The following is a 16496-nucleotide window of genomic DNA, read 5'->3' as shown; positions in this document are numbered from 1 at the left end:
AAAAGACAGTAACTTGGGAAGTATATTGAGCAAATCCCACAGAATTTGCTGCTGTACATTATTTTGTAAACAGACCCATCATCTTCTTTTATCAGTTTTGTCAGAGTAAGAGTCTCTGATGTGGACAGTTCACTACTGTTTCCTTCTTTTGTCCAAGTTATGCCAGGCTTTGGATTTCCAGTAGCATTATTAAAGAACAGGGTCATCCCACTTCCTTCTACAACTTGATAAGCTGATGGGGCATGGTCAATACCAGGGGGTACTGCAGGGACAAATAATGGACGATGTAAGAGATTAGTTTCATGCATGATTACAAATATAATAACACTGTATGTTTCTTTTTGAAAAGTGACCAGCAAGAACCCACTTCTACCTTACCAGACCACAATGTTATCACAAAATTAATGTATATAATTTTCCATTGTACAGTGTTTTACTTGTTCAAAGGTCAACCGAGGACAAAAAATGTGACAGCAAATTTGGTTTATCCAACCATCCTCTCCTTATTCCTCCTAATAGTACATGTATTCGTTTTCACAACTTACAACAACAACTGTCTAATCACTTGGAGAATTAAGGAAATAATACAGGTATACAGCGGGTATTTAGAGAGACAGGATGCTTTACAAAAATACAGATTTGTGGCCACAGTGCTCTTTTCTTATCTACAAACTGCCCCATTTTATGCAGTTTTCCACTTACAGTGAACAGTGACATTAACTGTAGCTGTAGCTGGTGTTCCCACTCCATTATTGACTGTACATTGATACTGGATCATGTTGTCTGCTCTCCCAGGTCTGGTCACATTCTTAATAGTTAATGACATCTGGTAAAATAGAGAGAACATCCAAACTACCAATTCTTGTCCATGATATGCTGAGTTCAGGTTTACCAATGAAATCTATAACCACTACCAAGACTGATACATGCACTGATGGAGCCACTACAATCATATCAGAGAGAAAAGAAACATTTCATACTTTAAGACAACAATGGATAAAAAATGACCTAGCCACTTTCTGATCCATTTGATCAGGTGTCCCTGAATTAGCAGTTATGCCAAAGTATTTCTGACACTTAAATAAAGTTCTTATCTCATCTTATCTTATCAAGAGATACTACTGGCACACTATTCATAATAACTCTATGTTTCTCAATTATCTAAAAACATAGTGAATAATTGTGCAACTCAAACAGTTCTTTTACATAGTTACTGAAATAGTCATTTAATGAATCTTGGAGTTTAAATATTGACAGCATTCTTACAAAAAATTCTCACCTTTGATGTTGCAATTAATTCTGTTTCCTGACTTTCTTGTGTCCTGTAGTTTATATGATAATTATGGGAAAAAATTGAAAGTTTTTCTTTTCAGACTTGATCTACGTACCGGCCTTTGTAAAACTCTACAAGTTATAAAATCCAACCCGAGTCATATCAAATTTGCCTGAAAAAATTTACTAACCACATATATCCTTAAATATTTTTGCTTTTAGTCTCAGGGGCTGAGGACAAACTTCAGAGTAACCTTAACTGCAAACAAATGTTGACAACCTTTCATTTCAACTTTATTATCACTTAAGTTCAACCTATAATCTGACTCAATACCCACCTGTGGCAGTGATGCTGACATTAGCCTTGCTTCCTTTGCCTACTGTGTTTTCAGGAACACACGTGTACTCTCCATCTTCCGTCACACTGATGCTAAACACACCAAAGCTGCTCAGTTACCAATAAAGTTGCCATTAAAGTAGAAGTTATAAATATAAGCATCAGGGTTGGCATCCACACCACACTTCAGCATCACTGCACTATCACATAGCACCGTAGTATTGACTGGAGTTGTTAGCAGAGCTACAGCCTTTGGTAAATCTAAGGAAATGAAATTCAATTATATTTATGGCGTGGACTTGTGTGCTACCCAGAGAAGGAAAAAGATAAGGATCTATTATTAAGGTAATTGAAAGCACTTGAATGGAGGATGAAATGTTCAGTCAAGTTTAACTCCTGGGTAGATAAATACTCTTAAGTGTGTACCAAAAAGAAACAGTGTGAATACCTGTAGGAATAACTATTGAAAGTACAAGTGTAGTAATAACAAGAGGAAACGTGTGAATTATGACTGCAGACATTTTTGAAAGCTAATCACAGAAACATTTTGTAGTATAAATCTTCTATCAAATAATATTTTTTAAACTAGTCTAATAATAATTCATTCAAATTTAGAAAAACTCAAGAAATATCCTCATGGAGTATGGAGCATGATCATATCTGGGGGAACTTAAATAGAGATAAAACGAGGAACACCACAAGTATACAGTCTTCAGCATATAAAAATTATACCATGACAATAAGGAAAAAATACATAAAAAAACCATCTGTTTGAATCCAGTTCTATGTGTATTTCAGTACATACATGTAGTCTGCAAATAACCTTGACTGTGATTTCAAAACTGGATGCAATGAGTCCGGCAATTTTTGTCAAAATCATACTAGTGATATTAAACAAAGTCATGCTGGATGCTTGTTCAATTTTCAAATCATGTGCAGGATTTCAGAGCAAATCATACCCTATTCAGATCAATGACATGTACCCTAATAAACTACTACAAACACTGCTTTTGTTCTTATCTGTATTTTCAGAGTGCATGAAATTTCTAGTTATGATAAAAGTCATTTATTATTCATAATTCATAAGTGGAAATCTCTAAACCTTGTATGGATATCATGCAGTTAAGAAATGAGGCTTCCTTAAAAAAATAAAACAGCATGAACAAAAATTGTGTTGAAATTTAAGGATAGCACTTCATGCATGCCTGGCCTAATAATCATTCCTGTGGCTTATTTAGTTTTACAATAATGTAACTCTACTATCCTTCAGTGCTACAGTATCCCTAAGCTTAAAAAAAGGAAAGTGTGCATGAGCTGTAATATTCAATTGGCTGGATGTACAAGTAATATGATAGACACTTCATGAAAAAAAAAACTATAAATTTGATGGGTAACAGAGGTACAGAAGGGAACTCACAATGGACAGTGATGTTGACTGTGGCTGTGGATGGTGTCTCCACTCCATTACTGGCTGTACATCGATACTGGATCATGTTGTCTGCTCTCCCAGGTCTGGTCACATTGACAACTGACAACAAAGAAGTGTGAGAAAGAACTTGTAATGAGCCAACTTTGGTCCATGCTATAACAGGTGCTGCTTTTCCAGATGTATTGCATGACAATGTGATGCTGTTTCCTTCTTTGACATAGGTAGTGGCTGGGAAAACATCTACTAAAGGTGCATCTGAAATAGATGAAAGACAAAATAACAATTACTTTTTTTATATGACTATTTAAGCAATACTTGTATCAATCCACTGCCATACTGGTAGTATAGCAGTGGATTGATACTTCAGTGCAATGCAGGGTTGCTATTGTTTTGCAACTAAAAATGAATCTTGGTTCCTTGGGTTTGGTTTAAAAATTAGGGGGGGTGGTTCCCCTTAGCTCTTTAGATCTTTTTTTTTTTCATAGGACAACCTGTATGATTGTGTGCAACAAGGAGGTAAAACTTTAGAAACACATAAGCTGCACAGGCACACATACATCTGTTTAAACGTGCACTTTCGACACAAATTCACCTTCATTCATCTTTTGTAGCAATAATGTACAAGAAAAAATAGTTTTCACAAAAATATCTTGATAGTGCTTCACTTAAAAAACAGAAGGTCAGGCTACTTGCCCACAAGTGTGCAAAGTTCTTTTTGAGCCTTTTCATCTATTCATTATTCTATTTTTTTTCTATTTTTTTTTGTTTGATTCTTAATGCTGAGTGTTCAATAATTAATTTTTTCATCAGCTTCTTAAATTTTGATTTTTTAGTACATTGAGAGCTACATGGTCTAAAATTAGACAACTAATTTTCTGCAGTAAATGGTTTGAACCCGGGGGTAACATGTGAAGGTGTAGTCTGATCGTCCGGGTGAGTGTAGTCCTGAGAAGGACTGTTGTCGGTGGCAGTGACTGACGTTTCGACAACCTGTGCGGAAGTCATCATCAGAGTCAAGTGAATGATTGTTGTCAGTAGAATGTTCTTATTCCAGTTCGTGTGAAATGATCGGTTGGTTTTGCCGTGATGTTATTGGCTGTAAGACTCAAGTGACGTAAGTCGGTCGTGATTGGTCTGTTTCGGTCTGTCGGTAAAGTTAGGTTGTTCTTTTTCGGTCGTTTGTGATGTTTATGTCGTGAATGAGTCGTTTGTATGGGGTGGGTAGTTGTTGACATCTGTTTAGGGGAGTCTGTTCTAAGTTAGTAAACCAGCTTTCCAGAGTCAGTCGTTGAAAATAGTCAGTGCTGTAGGTTAGGCATTGCGCAGAGTCCCAGTCAATGTTGTGGTTGGTAAGTCGATGGTGTTCAGCAATGTGATTGCTGACATCACCTTTCCTCGTCGCCCGTCTGTGTTCAGTCAGTCTTGTTGTGAGGTTTCTGCCAGTCTCACCGATGTAGGAGGCTTGGCAGTCGGAACAATTGATCTTATAAATCGTTCCCTGTCTGTTCCGCGGTTCGTCTTTGTCTTTAACGTTGGTTAGTAACTGACGTAGTGTGGTGATGGGTTTGTGGGCGACGCGGATATTGAAGGGTAGTAAGATGCGCGAGATGTTTTCAGACATGCCTTTTATGTACGGTATGGTTGCTGTAGTCGTAGGGGTTGCGGTGTCGTTTGTTTTGGTAGTGGTAGTGGGTCGGTGAGTGTTTCGTCGGATGAAGTCTTTGTTGTAGTTGTTCTTCGTAAAAACACGGTGAAGGTATTTGTTCTCGTCGGATAAGCTGTCTGTCGAGTCACATACTAGTTGTGCGCGTGGTGTTAGAGTTCTGATAGTTATGGCTTTGTGTGATGTAGGGTTGTAGGATGACTCATCTAGTAATCTGTAAATTGACACGACTGCTACGAGACAAAGAAGAGAGACGAAGCAAACTGGACGACAACTGGGTAAGTAACATTTCTTCTCGTTCCTTAGACAAGACTGAAACTCGGGTACTATCATACGGACTAAAACACTCAGTAACACCTAAACGCATACCGACTGAGGCTATTGTATCTAGTGTTGAGGCGGCCCTGTCTCGGCAACGAGAACTATCTGAGCCGACCAAGGATAACATCAGAAGCAGAATTGCCTCCACTATACAATCAACGTCACTACATGACAGCAACTTGACTAAAGACGAACAACGTGCACTGAAACGACTGAGAAACGACGAGAACATAGTCATCCTACCAGCCGACAAAGGACGAGTTACTGTTGTTATGGACAAAACTATCACGACAAAATGGACGCACTAGTTAACGACAAACGAACCTACGAAGCACTCAAACGTGACCCAACTCCTGCCCTTCAACGTAAACTCAACAGTAAACTACTGACACTCAAGAAAACGAACGCCTTTGACACCCAACGGTACTATCGACTGAGGTGCTCGGTACCACAGCCACCGAAACTCTACAGTTTGCCGAAACTACACAAACCTGGTTTCCCGATGCAACCAATTGTTTCTTTCTGTGGCTCTCCCACATACCAACTATCCAAGTACCTGACGACAATACTACAACCGCTAACCGACAAATCCAGACATAAACTACAATCCACTGAAGACTTCATTAACGCTACCAAGACTGTTCAGATACCTGACGACTACAAACTAGTGTCATTTGATGTGAAATCACTGTTCACAAGTATTCCACTTCAATTAGCATTACAATGCACTGAGACTGCAATCCGACAATCTACCGACCCACTACCGCTACCGACAGACGACATCAAGGACTTGCTAAACATTTGCCTAACGTCTACTTACTTTCAGTACAACGGTAAACACTACAAACAGTTACACGGCACTGCCATGGGGTCTCCAGTTTCTGTTGTTATAGCAGAAATTGTGATGCAGAACATCGAGGAACGCGCCCTTTCGACTTGCCGACAAACGATACCGCTTTGGTTACGTTACGTTGACGACACATTCACCGCCGTTCGACACGATGAAATTGACGCATTCCACAACCACCTTAACAAACAAAACACTGACATACAGTTTACCAGAGAAGTTGAAGAAAATGGCAAACTTCCTTTTCTAGACTGCCTGGTAAGCCACAACGACAACTCATTATGAACAACAGTTTACAGGAAACCGACACACACCGACAGATTACTAGACGTGTCATCCTACAACCCTACATCACACAAAGCCACAACTATCAGAACTCTAACACGACGCGCACAACTAGCATGTGACTCGACAGACAGCTTATCCAACGAGAACAAATACCTTCACCGTGTTTTTACAAAGAACAACTACAACAAAGACTTCATCCGACGAAACACTCGCCGACCCACTACCACTACTGAAACAAACGACACCGCAACCCCTACGACTACAGCAACCATACCGTATATAAAAGGCATGTCTGAAAACATCTCGCGCATCTTACTACCCTTCAATATCCGCGTCGCCCACAAACCCATCACCACACTACGTCAGTTACTAACCAACGTTAAAGACAAAGACGAACCGAGGAACAGACAGGGAACGATTTATAAGATCAATTGTTCCGACTGCCAAGCCTCCTACATCGGTGAGACTGGCAGAAACCTCACAACAAGACTGACTGAACACAGACGGGCGACGAGGAAAGGTGATGTCAGCAATCACATTGCTGAACACCATCGACTTACCAACCACAACATTGACTGGGACTCTGCGCAATGCCTAACCTACAGCACTGACTATTTTCAACGACTGACTCTGGAAAGCTGGTTTACTAACTTAGAACAGACTCCCCTAAACAGATGTCAACAACTACCCACCCCATACAAACGACTCATTCACGACATAAACATCACAAACGACCGAAAAAGAACAACCTAACTTTACCGACAGACCGAAACAGACCAATCACGACCGACTTACGTCACTTGAGTCTTACAGCCAATAACATCACGGCAAAACCAACCGATCATTTCACACGAACTGGAATAAGAACATTCTACTGACAACAATCATTCACTTGACTCTGATGATGACTTCCGCACAGGTTGTCGAAACGTCAGTCACTGCCACCGACAACAGTCCTTCTCAGGACTACACTCACCCGGACGATCAGACTACACCTTCACAACTAATTTTCTGTTTATCTAGGAGTTTTTCTGTTTAGAACTTCCTCCAAAGTTTGCCCCCAAAAATAACAGTTGGATTCTTCTCATGATCAAAAACTACATTAATCTGTAAAAGTATGGAATTACAGTATATCTAATAGATAAAGGGGTTTTAAATCCTATTTTCACAGCCACATTAATGTGTACAAGGAACCACTTTCTGTAGAAGGAGGAAGATTAATTTAATCAACCAGGCAATTGTCCTTAATACTTTTATGTTCATATTCATATTTATTTAGTTCTGGGTGGTTAAAAGAACAAATTTGTAGAAAATTTTTTTTACTTACCGACTGCTATGACAGCAATGGTGGTATTGTCACCAGTACCAACTGCATTCAAAGGTACACAAGTGAACACTCCATCTGCTTGAACTATGACAGTATACTTACTCAAGTTGTCCATACCAATAAAGGTACCATTAAAATAACAGTGATACACATGTGGTGCAGGGTTGGCATCTGTTTTGCAGCTTAACACCATGTTCCTACCACATAGTACAGTAGTGTTGGTTGGGCAGCATGTAAAACTCATCCCATTTGGCTTGTCTACAAAACAAAAAAGATAACTAAAAGGGTTGTCTCACTGCTTACATAAAAATGTTTCAAAGCTGATGAATAAGAAGCCACCAATTTGCCAACTGAGACTGAAATATATGTATGATGAATGATCTCATGTATGATCTCATGTGGTGTCCCACAGGGGTCTGTGCTTGGCCCTCTCTTATTCTTAATCTATATTAGCGATATTCATAACTTTTCAGCGAAATTGTCATTCTATCTCTTTGCTGACGACACAAGCTTGTTGTATACTGACTCTAATTTGAAATCTCTTTGAAAAACCATCAATAACAAACTGCTCAAACTCTCTGACTGGCTCAATGTAAATAAGTTAACTGTGTTATCTTTCGTCCATATCAACGTAAGTTGAACTACTTGGTTAACATTAAAATGATTGACAACTCAGTACTCAAATTCCTACCACGCTTCAGTGCGAAGACCATGTTAAATATCTTGGCGTCCTATTGGACAGCAATCTAAGTTGGAAATCTCAAATTAATAATGTTGCGATGAAAATAAGCAGAACTGTTGGTGTTCTTGCCCGTCTTAGGCACTTCGTCCCATGTAAAACCCTTTTAAATATCTATCAGTCATTGATCTTGCCTCATCTGACATATGGTTTGGTGGCTTGGGGTCAAGCTGCCAAAACCCATTTACAAAAAATTCTCATGCTTCAAAAACGAGTTCTTCATTTGATATACTTTTCTGAGAGCCCATGTTGTGCCTTTATTTATTTCCTCAAAAATTCTACCTTTACAAATGTTATATGCTGAAAAAGTATCTTCTATAATGTTTGACGTTTCCTGCATGAATGCTCCATCTAACATCTGTGACTTCTTTACTAAAGCTAATTCAAAGCACAAGCATGAGACCACGTTTTCTTCATCTGGAAATTATTATGTTCAAACTTCAAGACTGAATCTAAATCAAGATTCTTTTTCCAGGTTTGGAGTTAAACTTTGGAACACAATTCCTAACGAATTTCGTCGACTCTCCAAAGGGGCTTTTAAGAAAAATTTTCATGACTCTTTGCTCTCAATAATGGAAGCAGAGGATGATTATGTTGAAGTGCCCATTCTTCTACAAAAAATGGCAAATTCTGTATCCTTGAATAAATGTACTAATAATCAATAGGTTCTGTTAGGGATAAATTTGATTGTAATACTATTCTGTAAGACTATATATTTTGTAACCCTAGCTTGTTTTTCAGTAATTCTTATTTATCCAGATTATAAGCTTACTTAGTTACAGTACTTTACAATTATTAGTTAGTTAGTTAGTTAGTTAAATAAAAATTAGGTATTTAGTTAGTTACTTTACAATCATTATATTATCTGTTATGACTGCTGTAACCTTACCTCTCCGCCCGCCTCGTATAGCTTTTGCTATTGCGGGTGGAGATGGTAAAATGATGTGCATGAAATAAAGTTTGATGATGAAATAGCTTCATAACAAGTGAGAACCACTTCTTTCCCACTTAATTACTTATCACCTATGGAAGACACAGGAAGCATCATCCTGGTTATTAAACCCTCCAACCCCCTATGCTCTAACAGGTAACTGCACCTTTAGCTTAGCCTAATTAATTCATATTTCCATGTTAACCCATTAACGGCCGCAGCTTTTGTGGAAAACTGTGTTTTGAAGCTAGTCCAGCAGATTTGGGGTCACTGTTGGGGTTTTAAAAGCTCGAACTTACCAAAAACCACTTGACAGCTCGTGCACTCGACGGCCTTTCGATCCAAATGCAAAATGGCGGCCTGAAAATCTCGGGCACGCGCAGAGAGCAAAATTTGGACATAGTTTTTGGGTTGAAAAGTCACGCCCCACTTACGACTTCTACTTTTCTCTCTTTCTCCTGCCCTTTTTTTCCCCTCTCCTTGCCTAAAGTTTCTCCTCACTTGCTGGAAATTGAGTAGGCTTCATTTTGGTGTAGAGATTTTTCAGAAACTACTCATTATTTTCAAAGCACATGCTCGGAAAGGTAGGTGGGTAGTGAAACACGATCTTCGTGCAGATTTTCCAGTCAAAGTGACACGGTTTTTTGGCTATTTCTCCAATCTCCTCCACTCAATTGCGCTCATTCTGGTATCGTCTGCAAGATATTTTCAACCCGTTCAAGTACATGCTCGAATTCGTGCTCCAGAGTTAAAATTGATGACGTCACAGGGCGTAGAAAGGGTGTGGGTCCCCATGGGCGCATACGGGCGCACTGGACGTTAATGGGTTAACCCTAACCCTAAAAGATACCCTAAACCCTAACTTTTTGACCTGATTTTACGTTACCCTAACCGATTTGATTGCTTAATGCCAAAAAGTGGATTTTTCCGAAAAAACTTGCTTCTTTGTTAAAGACTGTTAATAGAATCTCAATTAACTTGGTATCCAGATAATAACATCTGGTTGATGGTTTTGTCAATCTACTTTTCTTATAACACTAGATTATGAATTGGATTAATTAATGTGAGAAGTTTTAACTGCTTTCAAATAAAACTTCCAGTGGTTAAAATCATCAGAGAGGTATTATAGTGCTATCCACTGAGAATTTGAGACTTATTGAACACAAGGTTTATTTAAGTAAGCTAGGGTACCCTGTTGACCTATCCTCCTGTTTTCAGTTTTATCAAGAAAGTTCTATGCTTTTAAAACACTAACTTTTCTGAGTTGAGTGGTTTTTTGAAACTTATGTGAGATAGCTTGGCTCTGACAACCTATAAGCATGTTGCTCAATGAATACAACATTCACACAGATATAGACATTTGACCCCCATTTCCTGTACTCTGCTTTGTAACATTATAGATCATGTTTTAAAAGAACTAGAATAAGCTGCAATTATAGCAGCTCCAGGATACAATACAACATTTAAGCTAGCCTTTTGACAAAATAAACAGGAACAGGTGTAGAACACCAGTATTCATTGATCATGCCTTGAATGTCGCTTTGTATCATTTTACAAATTCGTTTTGACTGATTTCTACTCACATTGCACATCAAGGTAAGCACTGGCATTGACAGTGACACTCAAGCCATTAACAGCTGAGCACCAGTAGTATCCTGATTGATTCCTGTAGACTGGAAAGCTAAGCATGTCTCCTGTACCAACAGTACCTCCATCCTACTGCCACTTGATGACAGGGGCTGGAATACCACTAACATTACAGACAAATGTTACTGTGTCTGTTTCATTGATAGTCTGGTCACTTGGTGCACTAACAAACTTGACAGGCACTAAGAATGACAATGCAAATGTGTCCTTAGTTAAATATTTAGCAAGAGAGTGTTAGTGTCTAAGAAATTACTTGCTGATTTAATTTCACATTTTGTTGTAACATAATTTACGGGTACACACTTTTACAGTATATAAACATTTTCTAGCTTGGCCTAGATCTGCCTACCTACACTTCAATTAAGAAACTTTTATGGCTAGAGCTACAGGAAAAACCATGGGTGACATAGATTTCTTCTTAAAGTTCTTGAATTTTCCTAACCTTGACTGATTCATTTAATTTTCCCTGCACCATGATACAGAGAAAGCCAGGGCTCAGCTCTTAAAAGGACAGATCACCTTACCCAGTGGCTATTAATCCCTATCCAGCGGATGAGTGTTAACAAAACATAAAGCACAGTCCAGTGGATAGAGACTTAACCAGTGGATAGCATTATCCACCTTTTGAACAACCATGCCTGGTCTTTGGTTTGCCAATCCCAAATGTTGGTGTGTTTCAGAACATTTCTAATGTGAATCAACAAGAAATGGAGGCATCAAGGTAAATGTCTGCTGTATACTTGTTTATTTTCTTTAATTGATTCATCAGCTACAGATCCATACAAAGGTTATACACTGATAACTTGTTTCATGCTAAAGATATTTTTCACCCACAAGTTCAAAGATTGACACGCTTTTTTCAAATGTTATCCCATTGCATTACATAGCTCACTGGGCTTGAGTGATGCCCTAAAATTCACAATGTCAAACACTGGAAAACTACAAGACAATAGAGCAGACTTTGAGCTACATTGTACAAGGGATTCATTCAGTGGGGCTATTTACAAAGATAACAGTAATTTAAAATGTTAATTATGATGGCAAACAGCCATCATAATTAACATTTTAAAATGATAACGGCAAACAGCCAAAAACATTTGGTTTAACATTTTAATAATTTTTCTTAATCTTTTTAGCCTTGTATATATAATATATACTGTGATCCTTCTTAACATGTTTTCCAGGAAACTTAATCAGCAACATTCTAGTTATACAACTGTAGATAAAGTATCCATCATGATCAATACAAAACTCCATCAACAATTATTGTTCAGGTAATGCATTATTGTATATTGATTTTGACTCTAAAATTGCATTTACTCTTTTCACTTTCAATTCACAATAATACTGTCACTGAAACCTTCATCAAGTAGTCACACTGAGAACCTTCTAAAGTGTTGGCTTGATAGAGGTTTGTAAAAATTGCAGAATGTTTGTTAATGATTGGCATTTAAGGGTTACTCTATACTCTGTGTGGTCAACAAAGCTATCCAGAGTTCAAGTTCATTACTTTTCATTACCAACTCAAATTTGTTGGTAATAATGCAAAAACATAACAGCAAAACAGCAATGACTACATACACAGTACATCGACATGTATTGATTACATTTAATCAACTATTTTGAGGATGTAATCCCATTCCCTACATTGTGAATTAATTCAGTCCAGTTTCCCCTTACTTGAGGTTCTTAATAAAAGAAATAAGCCAAATACAATTTATAATTATTAAGGCATCTGCTGAACAGGACTTCATCGTAAAAAGAAATGTAAGGCTGTGTTCACACTTGGTGACCAAGCATTTGTGCCAGGGCAATGCCATAATATGATGCTGTATTCAGACACTGGGTACCTGATATATCAGTGCCCAACTCAGTGCCAAGATTCTGGCATGAGTACTTGAAGAAAAGTTGTGTTCATATTAGCGCCATCAAGAATCATACACGGGCACCATGCTCAAGCACCAAGTGTGAATGTGGCCTGAGGCTTAGAATCGGCTTGGCCTTTTATTCCAAGGTGGAAGATAAAGTGCACTATACCTAAAGATTGATTACATAATAATGATTACTTACCAAGAACAGTCAGGTCGATTAAGCTTTGGGTTCTTTTCACTGACTCCAGCTCAACTCCTTAAGTATACGTCCCTGCATCGACAACATTTACATTGCGGATTATCAAAGTGGCTGGCCGCTCGATCAAAAAACGATCCCGTGAAGGAAAACTAGGTGAGACTCTGATCACTCTGTCGGCTGTATACCCAATGTATGTGTCGGCACCATTGTGGCTTAAAAGTAATCAACTTCTTTAATGGGGCACCATCAGGACAGGAATAGTTCCAGTGTAGGTATACTATGTGAGTGAATTCATGAACTTTAGTGGGATTGTCCACCACGATTGTAACTTTGACATCGTCGGCAGCCTCTGTGAACAAAAATATGTACACACGTGCTGTGAATAAGTGATTAAGGAGCAACTTCAGAATACCCGTCCACATCATTTACATATGTCGGGAGGCTTTGAAGAACGAGGCATAACACAAAAAACGTCATTCTTATTCAATGACATCGAAATGATGTGGCCGGGTATTCTGAAGTTTAGCCGCGATTAAAATACACTTGAAATAAACATAGAGAATCACAATATTTTGCTTCAATGTATTTGACAATGAACAAAACGGACGCTTGACGTTTATTTCCCTTCGATTTCGTACGAAGACAAAGCAATTCAGCAAGAAATATCTTAACAAGCCTTGATGCACTAAATAAGATCGTACCGATAAGCAGAAGTAGCAGTAGTAGTAAAACTTTATTAAAAGTGTCAAGAGCCGTCTAGCTAGGGAAAAATCCCTTACTAATTTGGGGACACTAAAAAAGAGAAAAGATTAGGAGCTTTTTAGAGTAGTACATGTATTAAAACTAAGAGAACATCTATAGTTAACTAGTTACGGGATTTGTAATAAAAATATATAAAATTCAAGAGGAGCAAAGGCTACAGCATGTGCAGCCATCATCCAAGAGCTCACTTATACTGAGTTGGCATATCTTGCCTTTGAACAACTTGAGGGTCTCGACCTCCCTTATACTCTTAGGTAATTTTTTCCATAGCCTGGGCCCTAGAAATCTAATAGAGTGTTTGCCATAAGTGACAGTTTCATACCTGGGTATAGAGAAATCAGCTTGCCTCAAATTGTAATTGCTATTGTGTACTTTAAAGATGTTGCTTATCTAAGCAGGACACAGTTTATGCTTTGCGCATGAGGATGCACAGGTCCTGCAAGTGCCTATTTAGTAGGGTGGGCAAATCTGCCCTCTCTAATAACTGTTTATAACCAGAATTGTAGTTCTTGAAAACTGCCCTAAGTCCTCTTTCTTGTAGTCTTTCAAGCTTTCAAGTGTCGCTCGCTTCGCAAAAGTGCCACAGTAGGTGACAATACGTGAGGTATGGTAAAACCACGCTTTTGAACAGTATTAGCTTAGATTTCGTAGGAATTAAATTACGTAATCTCAATAGAACGCCAATTCTCTGGCTAGCTTTTTTGCAGATAGAGATTATAATTATGCTCAGAGAAATTTAGCTTGGAATCTAACTCTACTCCTAGAAGTTTAATGTTATCTTTGGTTTGGATTTCAACATCATTCACACAGATGTGACTGTCATTTTGAGTGAAGCCCAAGTTCAAAACCTGATATTTCTCAAGGTTTCCTGCCAGTAAGTTAGAGCCATACCACATTGTTGCTAAGTTGGCACTATCCTTTAACTGGGATGTGACAGCTGCCTGATCTGCACCTGCATGGTAAATCTGGTGGTCGTCTGCATACATAGACAATTTCGCAGTAAGACAGTAGGATAGATAATTCTGGAAAACATTCCATAAGAATGGGCCAAGTGCAGAACCCTGGGGACAGCCACCACTCACAAATTGGCTCGAACTAACATGACAACCAATCTTTACTTGATATTTCTGTTCATTTAAATAACTGTTTAGGAGTTGAATAGTGCTTTTCTGGAGAACGTTCACTTTAAGCTTGCATAGAAGTAGTGGTGGGTGTAACAAGTCAAAGGGCTTTGACATAATTATCTGTTGAAAGTATACTCACAACCTGTCTTGGATCCCTTGCGAGTCTCCAATCTTCTACTGGATTGATCAAAGTTGTTTCGCAGCTGTGAGCTTTGCAATAGGCAGATGAGTTCTGATAAAAGCGGCTTCCCAAAGCGGAGTTGATCTGCGCTCTAACCAGCTTCTCAAGAACTTTGCTTACACAAGGTAAGAGTGTTATGGGCTGGTAGTTTTCCTTCACAGTCCTGTCATCTTTTTTGTATACTGGAGCCCAATACCCAAACTACCATTCACAGGGCCATGCATTGTTGTCGATACAAGAATTGAACAAGGTGGTTAATGGAGCGGATAATTCCTCGACACCAACTTTTAAGGCCTTGGAAGGGTTGCCATCAGTGCTGGTGGCTTTGTTTGTATTCAGCGAATCGAGAGCTGCGAGGACTTGACCATGTGTGACTGGTTTGATTTCAATGGTTTCTGTGAAGTCCCTGTTTTCATGCTGTATCCTCTGAACACAAGGGTGGTCCCAAAAGCCCTCAATTGACTTTTTTTCAATCGCTGTGCCTCCGATGCCATCCGCCAAGGTAGCAAAATGCTCAACCAATTCCTCAGCCAGCTGTTGTTGATCCCTTATCATACTGCCGTTTGTCATTTTTAAGTGGATGTCATTTCTTTCGATACAGCTCTTAGAACTCAAAAATGGCTTGAAGGTCTTGAAAAATGCCTTAGGATTGTTTTTCAGATCGTTTGACATTTTATTCCAGTACTGTTTTATTGCTGTTCTTCTTTGTCTGGTGGCCTCGTTCCTGGCTTTGCGTCTTAATTCCCGTCTTAATTCCCAGCAGACTTCTTTTCAGCAAGATAACCATAGTAATTAACCACCAATAAGTGAAAATCCACAAAATATCCATCAGTTTTTGCACAAATGTCGGATTCTCATGCAGAAGTACTTCAAAACTTCTTTACAGTAACGACACGAAATCTTTCAAGGAGCTGAAACCATTCGACTTGCAATTACCGTAACTATCGAACGCCCTCGACTCCCACGCCATAAAACAAAACTCTTACCTACGAGAATATTTCAATTAATGATATGGTGTGAAACTACGATACTAACCAACCCTGAAGGCGACACTTCTGCCATCGTCCGCAACAACCACATGCAATCGCTGTTTACTCCAAGTAGAAACATACAACTATGAAGAGTCCAGTGGGAGAAGAAAAATTTCACTCTCGCGTCTTCATTATGTTCAAGGTCTTCAAGATAACACACCCTACTCTCAGTCGAGCGAAATACTGACAAATAAATGAGATTGATTTGAAGGGATCTAATATCATTATTAGATACGACCGCCATCAACATCGCCATCTTGCCTCAGTTTAGTTTCCCGCCGAATATTCTAGTGCCTAGTCTTTGCGCACCAAGTTACTACTTCGCTGATAAGTATGAAAGAAAAAAAAACACCTATTGATCGAAAGGATCACAGAAAATAAACAACTGAATCGAAAATAGGAAAATAGTCAAGCGTAAGGCGAGGATGCTTCTAGTAATTCCCAGTATTCCTTCCTTTTTGGCGAAGTCCGTGGCGTGCGTCTAAAAGAATGAGCGAAAAACAAACTTTTTAACCGCGGGGAGCTCT

General features: G+C 38.8%; 1 protein-coding gene across 1 annotated transcript in view; it reads right to left on the bottom strand.

The window, feature by feature from the left end:
• The window catches only part of LOC111336215 (hemicentin-1), a 29878-nt gene extending 14268 nt beyond the window's left edge, over positions 1 to 15610 (bottom strand). Inside the window, 14 exon segments of the mRNA XM_088726402.1 lie at positions 1 to 61; positions 63 to 262; positions 703 to 835; positions 837 to 943; positions 1611 to 1722; positions 1725 to 1870; positions 3027 to 3293; positions 7485 to 7742; positions 8506 to 8640; positions 10738 to 10870; positions 13150 to 13220; positions 13822 to 13955; positions 14387 to 14609; positions 15151 to 15610. Coding sequence (XP_088582528.1) covers positions 1 to 61; positions 63 to 262; positions 703 to 835; positions 837 to 943; positions 1611 to 1722; positions 1725 to 1870; positions 3027 to 3293; positions 7485 to 7742; positions 8506 to 8640; positions 10738 to 10870; positions 13150 to 13220; positions 13822 to 13955; positions 14387 to 14609; positions 15151 to 15610 — 2440 coding nt within the window.
• Positions 15611 to 16496: the final 886 nt, after the last annotated feature.

The sequence above is a fragment of the Stylophora pistillata genome, chromosome 7, assembly GCF_964205215.1.
Source record: "Stylophora pistillata chromosome 7, jaStyPist1.2, whole genome shotgun sequence".
Classification (NCBI taxonomy): domain Eukaryota; kingdom Metazoa; phylum Cnidaria; class Anthozoa; order Scleractinia; family Pocilloporidae; genus Stylophora; species Stylophora pistillata.
Note: the sequence above shows the minus strand (reverse complement) of the source record. Positions and strands in the feature narration are given on the sequence as shown.